Source organism: Pristis pectinata, chromosome 34 (assembly GCF_009764475.1).
Source record: "Pristis pectinata isolate sPriPec2 chromosome 34, sPriPec2.1.pri, whole genome shotgun sequence".
In the NCBI taxonomy this organism is placed as follows: domain Eukaryota; kingdom Metazoa; phylum Chordata; class Chondrichthyes; order Rhinopristiformes; family Pristidae; genus Pristis; species Pristis pectinata.
This window is the reverse complement of record NC_067438.1, coordinates 5,532,592-5,546,823: the sequence shown is the minus strand read 5'-3', so window position 1 is coordinate 5,546,823 and position 14,232 is coordinate 5,532,592. Positions and strand designations below refer to the sequence as shown.

Sequence of the window (14,232 nt, the reverse complement as noted above, 5' to 3'; positions counted from 1 at the left end):
CCACAACCATTTTCCCCATTCTCCTTTTCCCTGCTTGAATTTGCCCCTTTACTTTACACCCGAAACATTGAAGGAGGATACAGTTGTTACTGTTGCTGAGGCCATTCCACTCACCAGTGACTTTAAGCTGAACCAGGTAAAGCCAATAGGCATTTAAATGTCAAAATGACTCACTTTTGCACTCACTCCAAACTGGATAGGTGGCATGGCGACTTCCGTCTCCAGGAGCAAGTCGGGGTCAGGCTTTGATTTTGGCCTGCTGCTTACGGAAAAGCCAACAGCCTTTGCACCCCTATCGGGACTTGCTTTGTGCTGTCCTTCTCTTGCTTTCTTATTTTTCAGTGAACGCTCATTTCCTATCGGCCCAGGTTTATGCTCTTTACCCAATTCGCTGGTAGACTCCTGAAACTTGACGAAATGCAGACTTTCAGTGGATGGCTTACAAGGGAGACAGACGGTATTAATCTAATCATTGTTCTATTCAAAACAAGAACAGTATATTCCATTAAAGTCAGTTAATCTGTTTAATAATGAAAAAGTTAAAAATTCCAACCACGTGCTGTTATATCTTTCTAAATTGAGGCAGTTGGATATTTCAGTTTCAACAGTCCATGAGCAGACCACATCAATAGCCCCGCTGTTTTAAGACTATTGAACGGACCTCTTGTATGATAAGATGGACTCTTGACCTCACAATCTACCCAGTCATGGTCTTGCACCTTATTGTCTACCTGCACTGTACTCTGTAACATTTTATTTTGCATTATATTATTACTTTTCCCTTGACTACCTCAATGTACTGATGTGATGAAATGGTCTGTACGGATGGCATGCAAAACTAAGTGTTTTTTTTACTGTACCTTGGTACATGTGACAATAATAAACTAACTTACCGAAAAGTAGCTGATCTGACTACAGTTTAACTTGCTGGCCTGGTCAGTCTGAGAGCAACATGGTGCAGAAGCCAGCATCTTTGGGATGAACCCAGGCAGTTTCTGCAATCAAAATCTGTACAATACACAGTGCCAGGCTGCATTCTCAATCACCAGCACAGACCTAACATCACTCCTTCGGAATCACATGAATTCTATTCAGGAGAAAAATCCTCTGAGCAAACAACAAGCTAGTGAGTGCCAGTGTCACTACCAATGGAAGGAGATTACTGCCCTTTCCCATATTGCATTAAGCATCAACAATTAAGAAAGGGAATGCAATAAGTCATACAAATTGTATAATATCCATTTATATGGATTAGAGAGGCCACTTACTGAATAGGATACGATTTTGCATACTGGTGAAGACTTCACATCACAGGAGACCATTCAGCAAAATTCAGAATTCTACAAAGAGCTGAAGTGGACATAGTCACACTCCCCTTCTTTCCCTCAAAGATCGAAGATAGGCAATTCTGTTTTGAAGGACCCAGTTGACTCAGCTTCCACAACCCTTACAAGCAGGCAACTCCAGATCATCACCATATTCTGCATAAGACCTCACCCCATTATTTTTGAGATCCCTTTGCATTTGTGACAACAGGAATGGAACCTGCCATGATCTTGCAGTCCCTGACCAAATCTACTCTCAACTTCTGTGCTTCAAGGAGAACCACCCCAAATTCTCTAGTCCAACAACATGCCTGAAATCGCTTGTTCCCAGAACAATTCTAATAAATCAATTGCACTCTCTCATTAGCAGGGACCAGAATTGGACTCAGTACTTCAGTTGTGGTCTAGTGTACTAAACATGCCAATTTCAGCCTGAGTAGGAAAAGAAATCCACATGCTGTGCACAAACCCAAATGTACAACTCAAGCTAGGATTTTAACTGATGACAGACATGGTCTGTCCCGGAATACACTTGGATCAGAAATGACTGCTTCACAAGAGATGAATGAAAACAGAAAATGGTGGAAGCACTCAATAGGTCAGACAGCATCTGTGGAATGGAAAACATTTAACATTTCAGGTCAAAAATCCCACTTCTCTCTCCACAGACATTGCCTGACCTGCTGAATGTTTCCTGGATCTTCTATTTCCAGGAAACTGCAAATTTTTTTCTTGATGTTCAAAGGCCAGAGAGTGGTCTGGTGGCTATAGAGAAGTGTCAAAAGGTATGACTAAGCATCCTCACAGGAGGAAGGGAAAACAAGCTGTTGAACTGGATTCATCTCCTTTTCCATGAACAATACAGAAATGCATTTACTAACTCTGGGAGTTCATTAGCCGAACTAATGAACATGACTCAGATTTTTGCTGCTAGTTTGGGCAGACAGTTACATTTTGACAGACAGATAGCTGTACTTTTAAGCATGGCAGGTGGCTAGCTCAAGTCAATCCCCGTCATCAGTGGAGTTCAATGTGCAGTCCAATTGCACTCAGGGATCTGAGCACCATCAATTTCCATTTCCTAATGACACAGGAAGAGGCCATTTCAGCCCATTGACTCTATGCCAGTTTACAGAGCCATTCCATTCCCCCACTAATTTTCCTTGTGACCCATTCTCCCCATAAGTGCACCCCCTCCCCTGATTCTACCACTCATCACGGCCAAATAACCTACCAACGTGAACGTCTTTGGGACGTCATTATCACTAAGCACTTACGCACAAAGTTGAATTTGAAATCAACACGTTGGTAAAAATGCTCAAGGACCTTAGGCTGTACAGTAGTAATTATAAAGATCTGAGAGACATCTGCTCAAAGCCTACCTTGGTAATCTGGAAACTAAAAGTCAGTTAAATTGAATAACTGGCATATATAAAAAAAAGAGCATCGGTAACAGTGACCATGAAAGTATTGGATTGCTGTAAAAGCCCATCTGGTTTACTTGCAATATCCAGGGAAGGAAATCTGCCATTCTTGCAGACTGGCTTAAATGGCTGATTCTAAATGCTTGGCAAAATGGCACAGCAAGCACACTGGCTTGAGGGGTACAGAATGGGTAACATTGCTTGTGACATCTACACTCCAAATGCATAAAATGATCACACGGTTCAGGTGATTCCCTCTCTTAACTGGGCAAACAGGACAAGTTAAACAAAATAACTTTTTTTATTTATTCCTACATGGAGAAAAGTAAAATTCTTCTCATTATGAGATGGTACAGGTTAAAGTTTGAATTGATTCTTTCACCACTCCACTCCTCAAACACGTTCAAAACTTCCAAAGCAGCATAACAAACTTGCAACTAAACTGCAATCATTAAGGATAAGTATCCAAAGTAAATAAAACATCGAATTCCCTCACTGATCATTCCTCAAGAACGGTTTTGTTAGAATTGCTGTTACTCTTCGCCATCCACCTTTGCTTCCACTCCACCACCTATTTACTTTTACTACTAACACACAACTTTTGAAAACTGATTCTCAAGTAACCAGAATCCTAGCTCCAGCATCATATGACAAAAATTGCCTTTTATTACCCAATTTGACATTTACCAATTCATGGCAATACCAGTTCCCATCTCATTTCCATTTGAATACCAATTTATAAAATTATTAAGAGTAAAAACATCACTCAATAGGGGAAAAGTATGTCATCAAATAGGTGTGGTCAAAGAGGTAGAGCTTTAACACATGGAGGAGATGGAAATGGAGAAGAGGGCTTTAGGGAAGGAGTCTCAGAGTGTGAGGATTCTGCATTTGAAAGCACAGCTGCCAATGCTGGGGTAGGAAATGGAGCTGCCTGATAGGTCAGAGACAGAAGAACAGAGAATGGAGAGAGGACTGTAGAGTTATAAGCACAGGGCAGTACACAAAAGGGTCTGAAACACGAGAAGAAATACTGAATGTATGACAGCTAATGTACCCCGGCAATACACAGATTAACTGCAAGTGTGCAGCACGTTGACCAGGAACAATTATAGCAAGATGCAATTTGAAAGCTTGTACATTTCTGCAGGTTGGTGGTCTACTATTCTTATCTATATGGTGCAGTATTCTATTAAATGATTTGGGATCATGCTGTTCCAACAACATCCCAATGCCTTATTTGTTCAAAAATGCCTCATTAGTAGTTCCCGACATCCTTTAGCTTTCTGGCTCATCCTCAGACCTCCTCTCCCTTCACATTGTCCCACAATATGCAAACCAGAAGGTCTTTCATTTGACTGCGGTTTGGGCCGGGTTTCTCAAATGATCAACTGGAATGCTGGTGCCAAATCGCTCCCCCAGGTTCCCAGAAATTAAAAACATAACATTTGATTAAGATTCCCTTTCCTATGCAAATAGCCTGCTGAAGCTCACTGTTTAGGGTCACATAGCAAGAATGTCTCCCAAGGACAGGGAAGAGTGGGGTCAGAGAAGTATCTGGTAACCAGTAGAATAAATTCCCTCAGGAGAGATGCTGTGGGAAGACAAGGTGGTTAGTCAAACTAAGTCATGAGTGCAAGTGCTATACCTTATTTTCTTTCAGTGCTTCTGTCCTAGCAGGTCTCTGTCTCTGCTCTTTGGGTTCTGGGAGCTGGTTTTCTGGTGATCGCATATCAACCACTTTTGTGCTGATCCGGTTAATGAGCCCAACACGCTCCCCGGTGTCTGTTTTCAGGCTGCCGTCTGGAGAACTACGCTGCGAGGAACTGGTTGATGAGACCTGACAGTCGCTGCTCAAATCCACCCCACTGTCAGTCTGGCTGGCCTTGAAACAGAGATACACACGCAGCAGTTTAATCAAAATAGGCAAACTACACTGTCCTTTTCAAGTGCATGGCATTAACTCATCAGCTTTTCCTAAGCAACTGTAAATCATGGCCAGTGGCTTCAGCTGTCAGAAGTTTCAAGTCCACCTGCAAATCTAATTAACCCTTGAAGGTCTGGAGCAACATTTCTTGGAGCAAATAACAAAAACCTACGTCACTTCTCCCCCCACCTGAAGACGTTGGCTCCTTGTGTGGTTATCATTTTGTAGGTGTCACCTGCTCTCCAATACCTCGCTCAAGTAACCATTCTCGATACTTTCAACCTAGACAGTGAGTGCCAGCAGGCTATTTGACCTGGTTTGGGGGGGGGGGGGGGGGGGGGGGGGTTGTAGGGGGATGGGGGCAGTAGGTGCAGAAAACAAACCACACAGGTGAACCCATGCAAAATTGAAGCCCCTGCCATGGTCAGCATGGGTCACTAAACAGCAGCCAGAAGCAGGAACCCTGGCTCATATCCTCTCGCAGACCAGCGGATGGATCTAACTGCCATCTCAGCTGAGCTCATTTAGTTCACCAATGGTGTCAGAAAATGGGAAAACACAAAAGGGGTGGGGGTGATGGTAGATTCCTTCTGGTTTACATGTTATACTCGATGCTTGCCCGATGAAGCAATGAAACTTCTTTGTGCGACAGCAGCGTGAAGCACTGAATGTGTGCAAGTGTATGTGTTTGGTGGGAACAACATATTAAACCTTTTAACATCCACCTAAACAAAGTAGATGAGGACAAAAGTATAGCCAACTCCTTAGTATGGCTATGCTTGCGGAAAAGCCATACAGACCCACATGCTACAGTGCTCAATTAATTGCCGCCCACTACTACCCACACAGCTAATCTGAAGGGGATACCCATCACTGATATTTGGCAGTCTACGTCACCTGCACTAATCATACAGATTGCAGAAGAACAGGCGCAAGGTTACACATCACTTCATTCAGAATAAAGCAATCCAGCACTGTTTACCCCAGTGATCGCAAGAAGTCAGGGAACATTTCTTACCTCAGCACTGACTGCCTCTGCATAGACATTGAGAGGTTTGATCCAAGTTTCCAGACCAGAGTTTGCTGGGGGAGTCAGGGAGGCAACTGCAAGATTGGGTGGAAATTTTTTTTAAGACATTATAAAGACAATGACTTGGTACAGACACAGAAAAAACAGAAGACATCAGAAACATAGCAGAATTCCAATTATTTACAAACTAGAATAGTGGCTGTTGGGAAGTTAGATGGTCTTTTTTTCCAAACTTTCAAGGACATAAATAACAAAGCTCACTGCACGCAGGAGGTTTTATCGTCAGGTCACACAGGTGTTTTAACAGAGGAACTATGTTGCTTCCCTCTTGTACACTGCATTTGCGAGTTAGGAGTCAGCTATACCTGCAGTTAAACACCCAAAACCTGCCATCTTCTAGCATCATCAACAAAGTGTACGCCTTGCTACAACGAAACAAAACCTCAAACTGAATTTCTCAGGAGCACAGGATTAAAATAATTTACTGTCAACAAAATCTATTTTGAAGCACTGGAGTGTTGTATCATGGCAATCAACAGTAAAATAGCCAGATCCCATAAATAGCAATGAAAACTATTGGTTTAATCACTTTTAAATTTGCTGATTGGCCAATTATCAGCCAAGACGCACAGGGACAGACTGAATGAGAAGCAAAGGTGCTAACCACTGATGCAGTCAATCTAGTTTTTACTGTACACTTAAATTGCTGGCAGCACGAATTTGGATTGTAAAGGCTTGGAGCAATATCCAAACAGCTTGGTTATGGTGCTGTGAGCAGCTTGGGAGCTCTGGAGACTTACCCTAAAACATCAAGAAATACCAACCAAACCCCAACACCTCATACGAGATTTGTTCAATGCCAAACATTAAACCTTTCTCAAAAAAATCTTAAAACAACATTACATCTTTCTCAAAGACTCAGAGAAAGGCCGGTCTGTTAATATATTAATGCAAATGGCTCTTAGCAACCTAGTGGGCATTTTTAACGTGGGAGTGGAGGCAACAAGGGTTGGAAAAAGCATGGTCAGACCCAAATTTGACCACTGTTCACTTAGAATCAACGTGAAACTCATGCCTTGCGAGTTTAAAAAAAAATGCATCTTCAACCATCTTAGAAAATATTTAGCCATAATTTAGTTAAGTGCATAAAACAAAACAATGCTGGAAATCTGAAATAAAACAGAAAATTCTGGACATACTTAGGCTGTCAGAAAGCATCTGTGAAGAGAGAAACAGAGTTATGCTTTCAGGCCAGTAATCTTTATTTACAGCCTACTGGTGATGCACCTGAAGTATCTTTCTGCAAGGCCTTTCAACCGTAATTTAAGATATGCTTGGCAAGCAAAGGTGCTCCCGTGACTTGTTGCATGATGTGTTACACACTGGCAATTAACTTGCCCTAACCACATATCACCTTGGAGAGTTCTAAGCATTTGCAGTAGTTTTTTTTTTGAGAGTTACTGATTTAACCTTCAGTTTCATCTTGCAGAGTTGGAGCGAGATTTGGAGTAGGACCTTTGAAAAGAGGTGAGTCTCTGTGCGTGTGCTTGTGAGTTTCACCTTGCAAGAGTCCAAACGAGGCACATTTGCAAATTGTTACCAGTTGACTGGCTGATTAACAGCAGCAAATAAAAGGGAGGTAGGTATAAGCGGAGCAGTCATTTTGAGAGCGACCATTGTGTGAGTGGACCAGTATTAGAGTGGGGGACTGAGGCTTTGGCTCAAGAGGTTTCAGCGAGAAGAGGCAAAGGCAAGTTTCTTTCTTTCTAGTGCACAGTGGAAATGTGGAGGTTGTTTAGGGAGTACTTGCATGGGGTTCTGGATAGGTTTGTCCCATTAAGGCAGGGTAACGATGGTAGAGTGAAGGAACCATGGTTGACAAGAGACATGGAATATCTTGTCAAGTGGAAGAAAGAAGCTTACTGAAGGTTTAGAAAGCAAAGATCAGGCAGACCTCTGGAGAGTTACAAGGTAGCTAGGAGGGAGCTTAAGAATGGACAGAGCTAGAAGGGGACACGAGAAGGCCTTGATGAGTAGGATTAAGGAAAACCCCAAGGCGTTCCACACGCATGTGAAAAACAGAAGGATGACTAGAGTGAGGGTAGGACCGATCAGGGATAAAAGAGGAAATGTGCCTGGAGTCTGGAGAGGTATGGGAAGTCCTTGATGAATACTTTGCTTCAGTATTCACTAGTGACAGAGACCTTGACATTTGTGAGGATGGTGTATGACAGGCTGATACGCTAGGGCATGATGACGTGAGGAAAGAGGATGTGCTGGAACTTTTGAAAAACATTAGGATAGATAAGTCACCGGGGCCGGATGGGATATATCCAAGGTTATTACGGGAAGCGAGGGAAGAGATTGCTGCGCCTTTGGCGATGATCTTTGAGTCCTCACTGGCCACAGCAGTAGTGCCAGATGATTGGAGGGTGGCAAATGTTGTTCCTTTGTTTAAGAAAGGGAGTAGGGATAACCCTGGGAATTACAGACCAATGAGTCTTACTTCAGTGGTGGGCAAATTACTATTCTTGGAGACAGGATTTATGGGCATTTGGGGAAGCATAGGCTGATTAGGGACAATCAGCATAGCTTTGTGAGGGGCAGGTCATGCCTCATGAGCCTGATTGAATTCTTTGAGGATGTGACAAAGCACATTGAAGGCAGAACAGTGGATGTGGTGTACATGAATTTTAGTAAGGCGTTTGATAAGGTTTCTGATGGAAGGCTTGTTGAGAAGGTCAGGAGGCATGGGATCCAGGGAAACTTGGCTGCCTGGATTTAGAATTTGCTCGCCCATAGAAGACAGAGGGTGGTGGTAGATGGAGCGTATTCTGCCTGGAGGTTGGTGACGAGTGGTGTTCCTCAGGAATCTGTTCTGGGACCCTGCTCTCTGATTTTTATAAATGACTTGGATGAGGGTGTGGAAGGGTGGGTTAGTAAGTTTGCTGATGGTACAAAGGTTGGTGGTGTTGTGGATAGTGTAGAAGGTTGCTGCAGATTACAACAGAATATTGATAGAATGCAGAGCTGGGCAGAAAAGTGGCAGATGGCGTTCAACCCGGATAAGTGTGAAGTGATACACTTCAGGAGATCGAATCAGAAGGCAGAATACAAGGTTAATGGTAGGACTCTTAGCAGTGTGGAGGAACAGGGATCTTGGAGTCCACGTCCATGGATCCCTCAAGGTTGCTGAGCAGGTCGATAGGGTTGTTAAGAAGGTGTATGGTGTGTTGGCCTTCATTAGTCAGGGTATTGAGTTCAAGAGCCATGAGGTAATAATGCAGCTCAACAGAACTCTGGTTAGACCATACTTGGAGTATTGTGTTCAGTTCTAGTCGCCTCATCATGGGAAAGATGTGGAAGCTTTAGAGGATGCAGATGAGACTTACCAGGATGCTGTCTGGATTGGAGAGCACGTCTTATGAGGACAGGTTGAGCAAGCTAGAACTTTTCTCTTTGGAGAGGAGGAGGATGAGAGGTGACTTGATAGAGGTGTACAAGATGATAAGAAGGATAGATCAAGTGGACAGTCAGGAGACTTTTTCCCAGGGTGAAAATGGTTAACACAAGGGGGCATAATTTTGTGATTGGAGGAAGGTACAAGAGGGATGTCAGAAAAAGTGTTTTTTTACACACAGTGGTTGGTGCGTAAAACGCACTGCTGGCAGAGGTTGTGGGGGAAGATACATTAGGGACACTTAAGAGACTCTTAGATAGCCACACGAATGATAGAGAAATGGAGGGCTATGTGGGAGGGAAGGGTTAGATAGATACTAGAGCAGGATAAAATGTCAGCATAACATCATGGGCCAAAGGGCCTGTACTGTGCTGTAACGTTCTATGCAAAATAAACATGTCCACAACCTCATGTTACCTTCCTATTTGTACTGCAGAATGACGTACCGGAATGTGTGGTATTCCAAATTCGAGTTCCCAGATCAGTTGCATTACTTTGACCCTTGTTGCTCTCTTCGGACTTGGTGGTTGAGAGAGTAACCTTCTTTGACTGCTTTTTGGAGAAACCAGGTAAGGAAGCTTGCAGAGTATCCATCCCACAGATTTTAACAGCCTTCTAGTGAGTAAAGAGCACATTTTGTGTTAGAGAGAACCACATACCCCTCAATGTATCACTCCAAGAATTTTGCAGGCTTCTGCTTTATTGCCCCTGCTGCACAACACTTCCTGCCCCACCTTCAGTCTCAGTTAGCAATCAGGACCTTCCAACCTGCTGGTATGTAATGGAAGGCTGGAGCACAAAATGTTCTCTTCAAACTTTCAGCTCTTAAGCAATATCTTCTCACACTTCTCTCTTGACATCTGCCATTTTCAAATCAGCGTTCAGGCATATGTACCATAACTACAGCAAGTTTTCAGTTAGCAACAAACTGGTACAGAATGCCACAGAGGCATAAATGCTGGAATCTGGAGTAAAACAAACAAACTGCTGGAGGAACTCAGTGGGTCAGGCAGCATCTGTGGATGGAAATGGACAGTCAATGTTTCAGGTCGAAACCCTTCCTCGACCTGAAACACTGACTGTTCATTTCATCCACATATACGGCCTGACCCGCTGAGTTTCTCCAGCAGTTTGTTTTTGTTTGAATGCCATGCTCTGGTGCAAACTTTAACCACTGGCAAAATCTAGTGTAATCTGCCAGTACTGTACATGTTAGAGACAAAAAAAATTGAACTAGCTGTTTCACCACAGCTAAGAAACAAAATATTCAGTCCAAGATGTGTTCAAAAGCAATTTAAACAAGCACAGGGCTAAGATGAGGAAGGATGGGGGGTGGAGAAGGGGACTGCAGGTGCTAGAAGATGAATTTGTTTAAACTAGATTCTGTCTGTATTCTCGTCCCTGCAACTACTGGCAACACAGTGGTCTTAGGCACTTTCCCAGTGGCTGTGCATGCAATGGAGCTCTGGATAGAGTGTAAGTGGGTCCTTGATGGTCAGCATGGACTTGGTGGGCTGAAGGGCCTGTTTCTGTGCTGTCTCCCTGACTTTATAAAACCCAACAGATCTGCTGCCTGCCTTTTAACACATTAACCAGATCTAATGTTAAGGAACACCTACATGTGCCATGACTGGGTCACTGACCCAAGAGCAACACAGTTCCAAATACAAAGATAGCTGCTACATTTTCCTTAAAATTAAAAAAGGATTCTTCTGTTGCTGAAATTCAGGGCGCTCTTTCTCAAAAGCCTCAATTTGTTTTGAAACATGGTTTCAATGAAAGTCAGTCTTACAGAGCTTTAACCAGGTAGACAAGTAATAACTATCAAGGCTACTTCACAGCAGAGAGCATTGTAACCATCATCAGTCTTGCCTGCAGCTATCCTTTTCATCAGCATTGAGCTGGTTTCTTAGCTGATCCCTTTTATACTGCCTCCACCAGCAAGGCTGTCAGATACTTCACATGGTCTCTGACAACATTAGCTCTCTGGACTTATTTACTGATGTAGTTGGGCAGGACTTCTGCCAAGAGCTCAGCCCATTTCCATTACCTGGAGAAGATGCTCTTCTTTTTTGCGTCGTTCATCATCCAGAATTCTCTTTTGCCGCTTTGAAATGACTCGGGTGAAACCGTCATTTAAGGGAGACATGGTCCCATCGTCTGCAGAAACTGCTGGGTGATCATCAATGATCACCACACCTACGACATGGAACAAATAAAAGTGAAGAGAGAAGGACTACAGATGTCAGAAATTTGAAACGAAAACAGAAGATGTTAGAGATATTCAAGTCATGCAACCACAACAGTCTCTCTCTGTAGAGACAGAAAAATTTAATTCTTCAAGTCTCTTTGTCAATCATGTTTCTGATGGCAGGTAATAATGTTAAACTAACACTTTTGCTCTTCCCACAATTACTATCTTACAGGGATGCAATTATTCTCCAACCTCCTCATACAAAACATTTACCACGAGGCAGATCAATAATAGCACGATGATTTAAAACCCATCCATGATCCATCAATTAGCCACGGACTTATTAAATAACGTGGGCGAAGCTCTCTTTGAAGACCAAATCAAAGCCGTAGACTAATATTTCTGGAGAGAGCTGTAAGGAGATTTGAAAGTGCCCAAGCATTATTCAATGAGCAGTAGATCAAGCTCTCCAGGTACATGGGACTTCATGTGTAAACAGAAGCCACTTGTGCCCACACTAAAAAAGGGACCAAATAAATGCAAGTTGTTTCTCTAACACTAGGTCAAAACAGCTTGTAATACCTCTTTAGGCATTAATGAAGTTAAACTTAAAGAAGACACCCCACCATGAGATGGCTGTGGCGAAGCAGTCAAGGCAATGAAACTACAGATAATCTGGCATGTCTGGGACTTCAGTGCCAGACAGTTTGGTTTTCTGTACTATTGGATGTTATTCCCTATTAATATCCCACTTTTATTTTCAAGTTGTCACATTGTATTATAATAAATTTTTTCCAGGGAACCAAAGTTTAAAGAGAACACAGGAAACAGAGCCACGGGCAGTTTAAAGAATGTGGGAAATGAGGTCATTTTAAAGGGAGTGTGGGAACCAGGGACCTGGCGAGTTGAAAAGGTAGCGTCTAGTGAGCCAGATGCTAAACCATCAGGATTTCCAAATAGTTGGACAGCAGATTAGAGTTTTAGTGTAACTGGATTGCTCTTCAAAAGAACTGGTGTGGACTCGATGGGCTGAACAGCCTTTGTCACTGTACGATTTGTCAATCGTGGATGTGTCAATCCAGCTGAGCTTTAAGACTATAATACAAGCTGCCTTGTGCATTTTTGAAGTCTGCTGTCCTTTGAACAAGAAATTAAGATGAAAGGCCCTCCTGCTAGGTAGAGATTAAAAAAACCAGAAGGGTAACAGGTAATTCACCCATAATTCTTGCTACTTGTGACCAATGGTGCCACAGAATACCTTCTGCAGGTTCCCCCAACTTCAAAGCACATAAATGCTCCAAGCATTTGGGATACTTAAATGCCATAAAATTACGAATATTTAAGATCTAAAAAGCTGAACGAAAGTCAATGAAATCCAATTTGACATGGAGATCACAGCATTTAACCAGAGGAATGACATTCAACATTTTCAATTATCAGGCTCATAACTGGAGCACAGCACTTTCATTAGGATCAATCAATACAGGAAGAGCAGGAGCCTGATCTACTTTGAATATCTATTAAGCTTTAATCGTCAGAGGCAACAGCAGCAAGCGCACCTCAAGGTCAGTTGAGCTTAGTCACAAGAGCAAGCTTTGACAACTGAACACAAAGCAGATCACAGAGCTACTGTGAACAATTTTCATCTTGTTCAAGCAGTCAGAGGGACTGCGTCTAACAGCCATGTAGTACAGAAGATCCAAACTGCTTATCCCCTTCAATTAAATCTTCCCTCTTAAACATGCCAACTGTTTCCAAGTACAATTCCATGCCTGCCAGCTGCTCTGCCCGTGAAGTTGCAGCTGGTTTGAAGTACATACACGAGAAGGAATAGACAACTGCATCATCACCCAGTTGCACTCTTTGGCAAATCACTGGATAAATTCAGGCACAGAAACCGTGGCTTATTTCCCATCCTCCTTAACAGTGTGGTGGACGGGGGCTCAGAGCAGCAATACGGTAGTGTAGCGGTTAGTGTAAGCTTCACAGCGCCAGCGACCTGCGTTCAAATCCAGCCACTGTCTGCAAGGAGTTTGTACGTTCTCCCAGTGTCTGTGTGGGTTTCCTCTAGGTGCTCTGGTTTCCTCCCACATTCCAAAGACGTACAGGTTACGAAGTTGTGGGCATGCTATGTTAGCGCCAGAAGTGTGGCGACACTTGTGGGCCGCCCCCAGGACACTCTGCGCAAAAGATGCATTTCACTGTGTGTTTCGATGTACACATGACTAATTAAAAATATCATCTTAACAGTAAGATAATCATTGCCCTGGCTGAATTCCACTTACCACAGAACAGAGTGGGATGGGATAGTAGTCACACCATTGAGACCTTCCTAGCCTGTGCAGCTCCCTTCCATACTCGCCCATGCTACTTACTGAGCTGCAGAGAAGTTTAATTATCACATGCAACCAGGTCCCTTGTCACGTGAGAGCACCAATTATCAAATAGTGCAGCATTTGAGAGGTGCAAATGTCAATGTTGCCAACACACCCTGGACAAATTCAAACCATGCAATTCCACCAGCAGAGCCACAGAACATTTCTCCTGGACTTACTTGCATAATCATTCAGGTCAAATTGTGTCAGCATGTCACTCTTCTCCTTAACTTTGCCGGGCACCAGTTTGCGGTCCTTCTGCCTACTGCTGACTTCCGCAATGGCTTGCTGGATGGCAGCAGAATCGCTGGGGATGATCCTGTCCACTCTGAACACGGCACTGGCGTTCTGAGAAAGAGCTGGAGGTAGGGCAGGCGCACGTTCTTCCACCGGCCTGCCAATTAGATGGTGTAAATGCTTTACCGTCAATGACAATATCCTCCTTCCTTCACCTCAGAAAGCAATACAAAATTCCAGACTGTGCCATAAAGAGGCAG

The 14,232-nt window shown here is 43.3% G+C and overlaps 1 protein-coding gene across 6 annotated transcripts in view; it reads right to left on the bottom strand.

The window, feature by feature from the left end:
- Window positions 1-14,232, bottom strand: part of LOC127586138 (protein PRRC2A-like) — a 105,714-nt gene that overhangs the window by 26,659 nt on the left and 64,823 nt on the right. For 5 of the 6 annotated variants that reach the window (XM_052043998.1, XM_052044002.1, XM_052044000.1 and 2 more), the window contains 6 exons: window positions 13,915-14,129; window positions 11,217-11,365; window positions 9,613-9,781; window positions 5,695-5,780; window positions 4,398-4,634; window positions 175-408 (listed from right to left, as the gene is read on the bottom strand). In XM_052043998.1, coding sequence (XP_051899958.1) covers window positions 175-408; window positions 4,398-4,634; window positions 5,695-5,780; window positions 9,613-9,781; window positions 11,217-11,365; window positions 13,915-14,129 — 1,090 coding nt within the window. The remainder of the gene's footprint in view (window positions 1-174; window positions 409-4,397; window positions 4,635-5,694; window positions 5,781-9,612; window positions 9,782-11,216; window positions 11,366-13,914; window positions 14,130-14,232) is intronic. The other variant, XM_052044001.1, reaches the window with a different exon arrangement.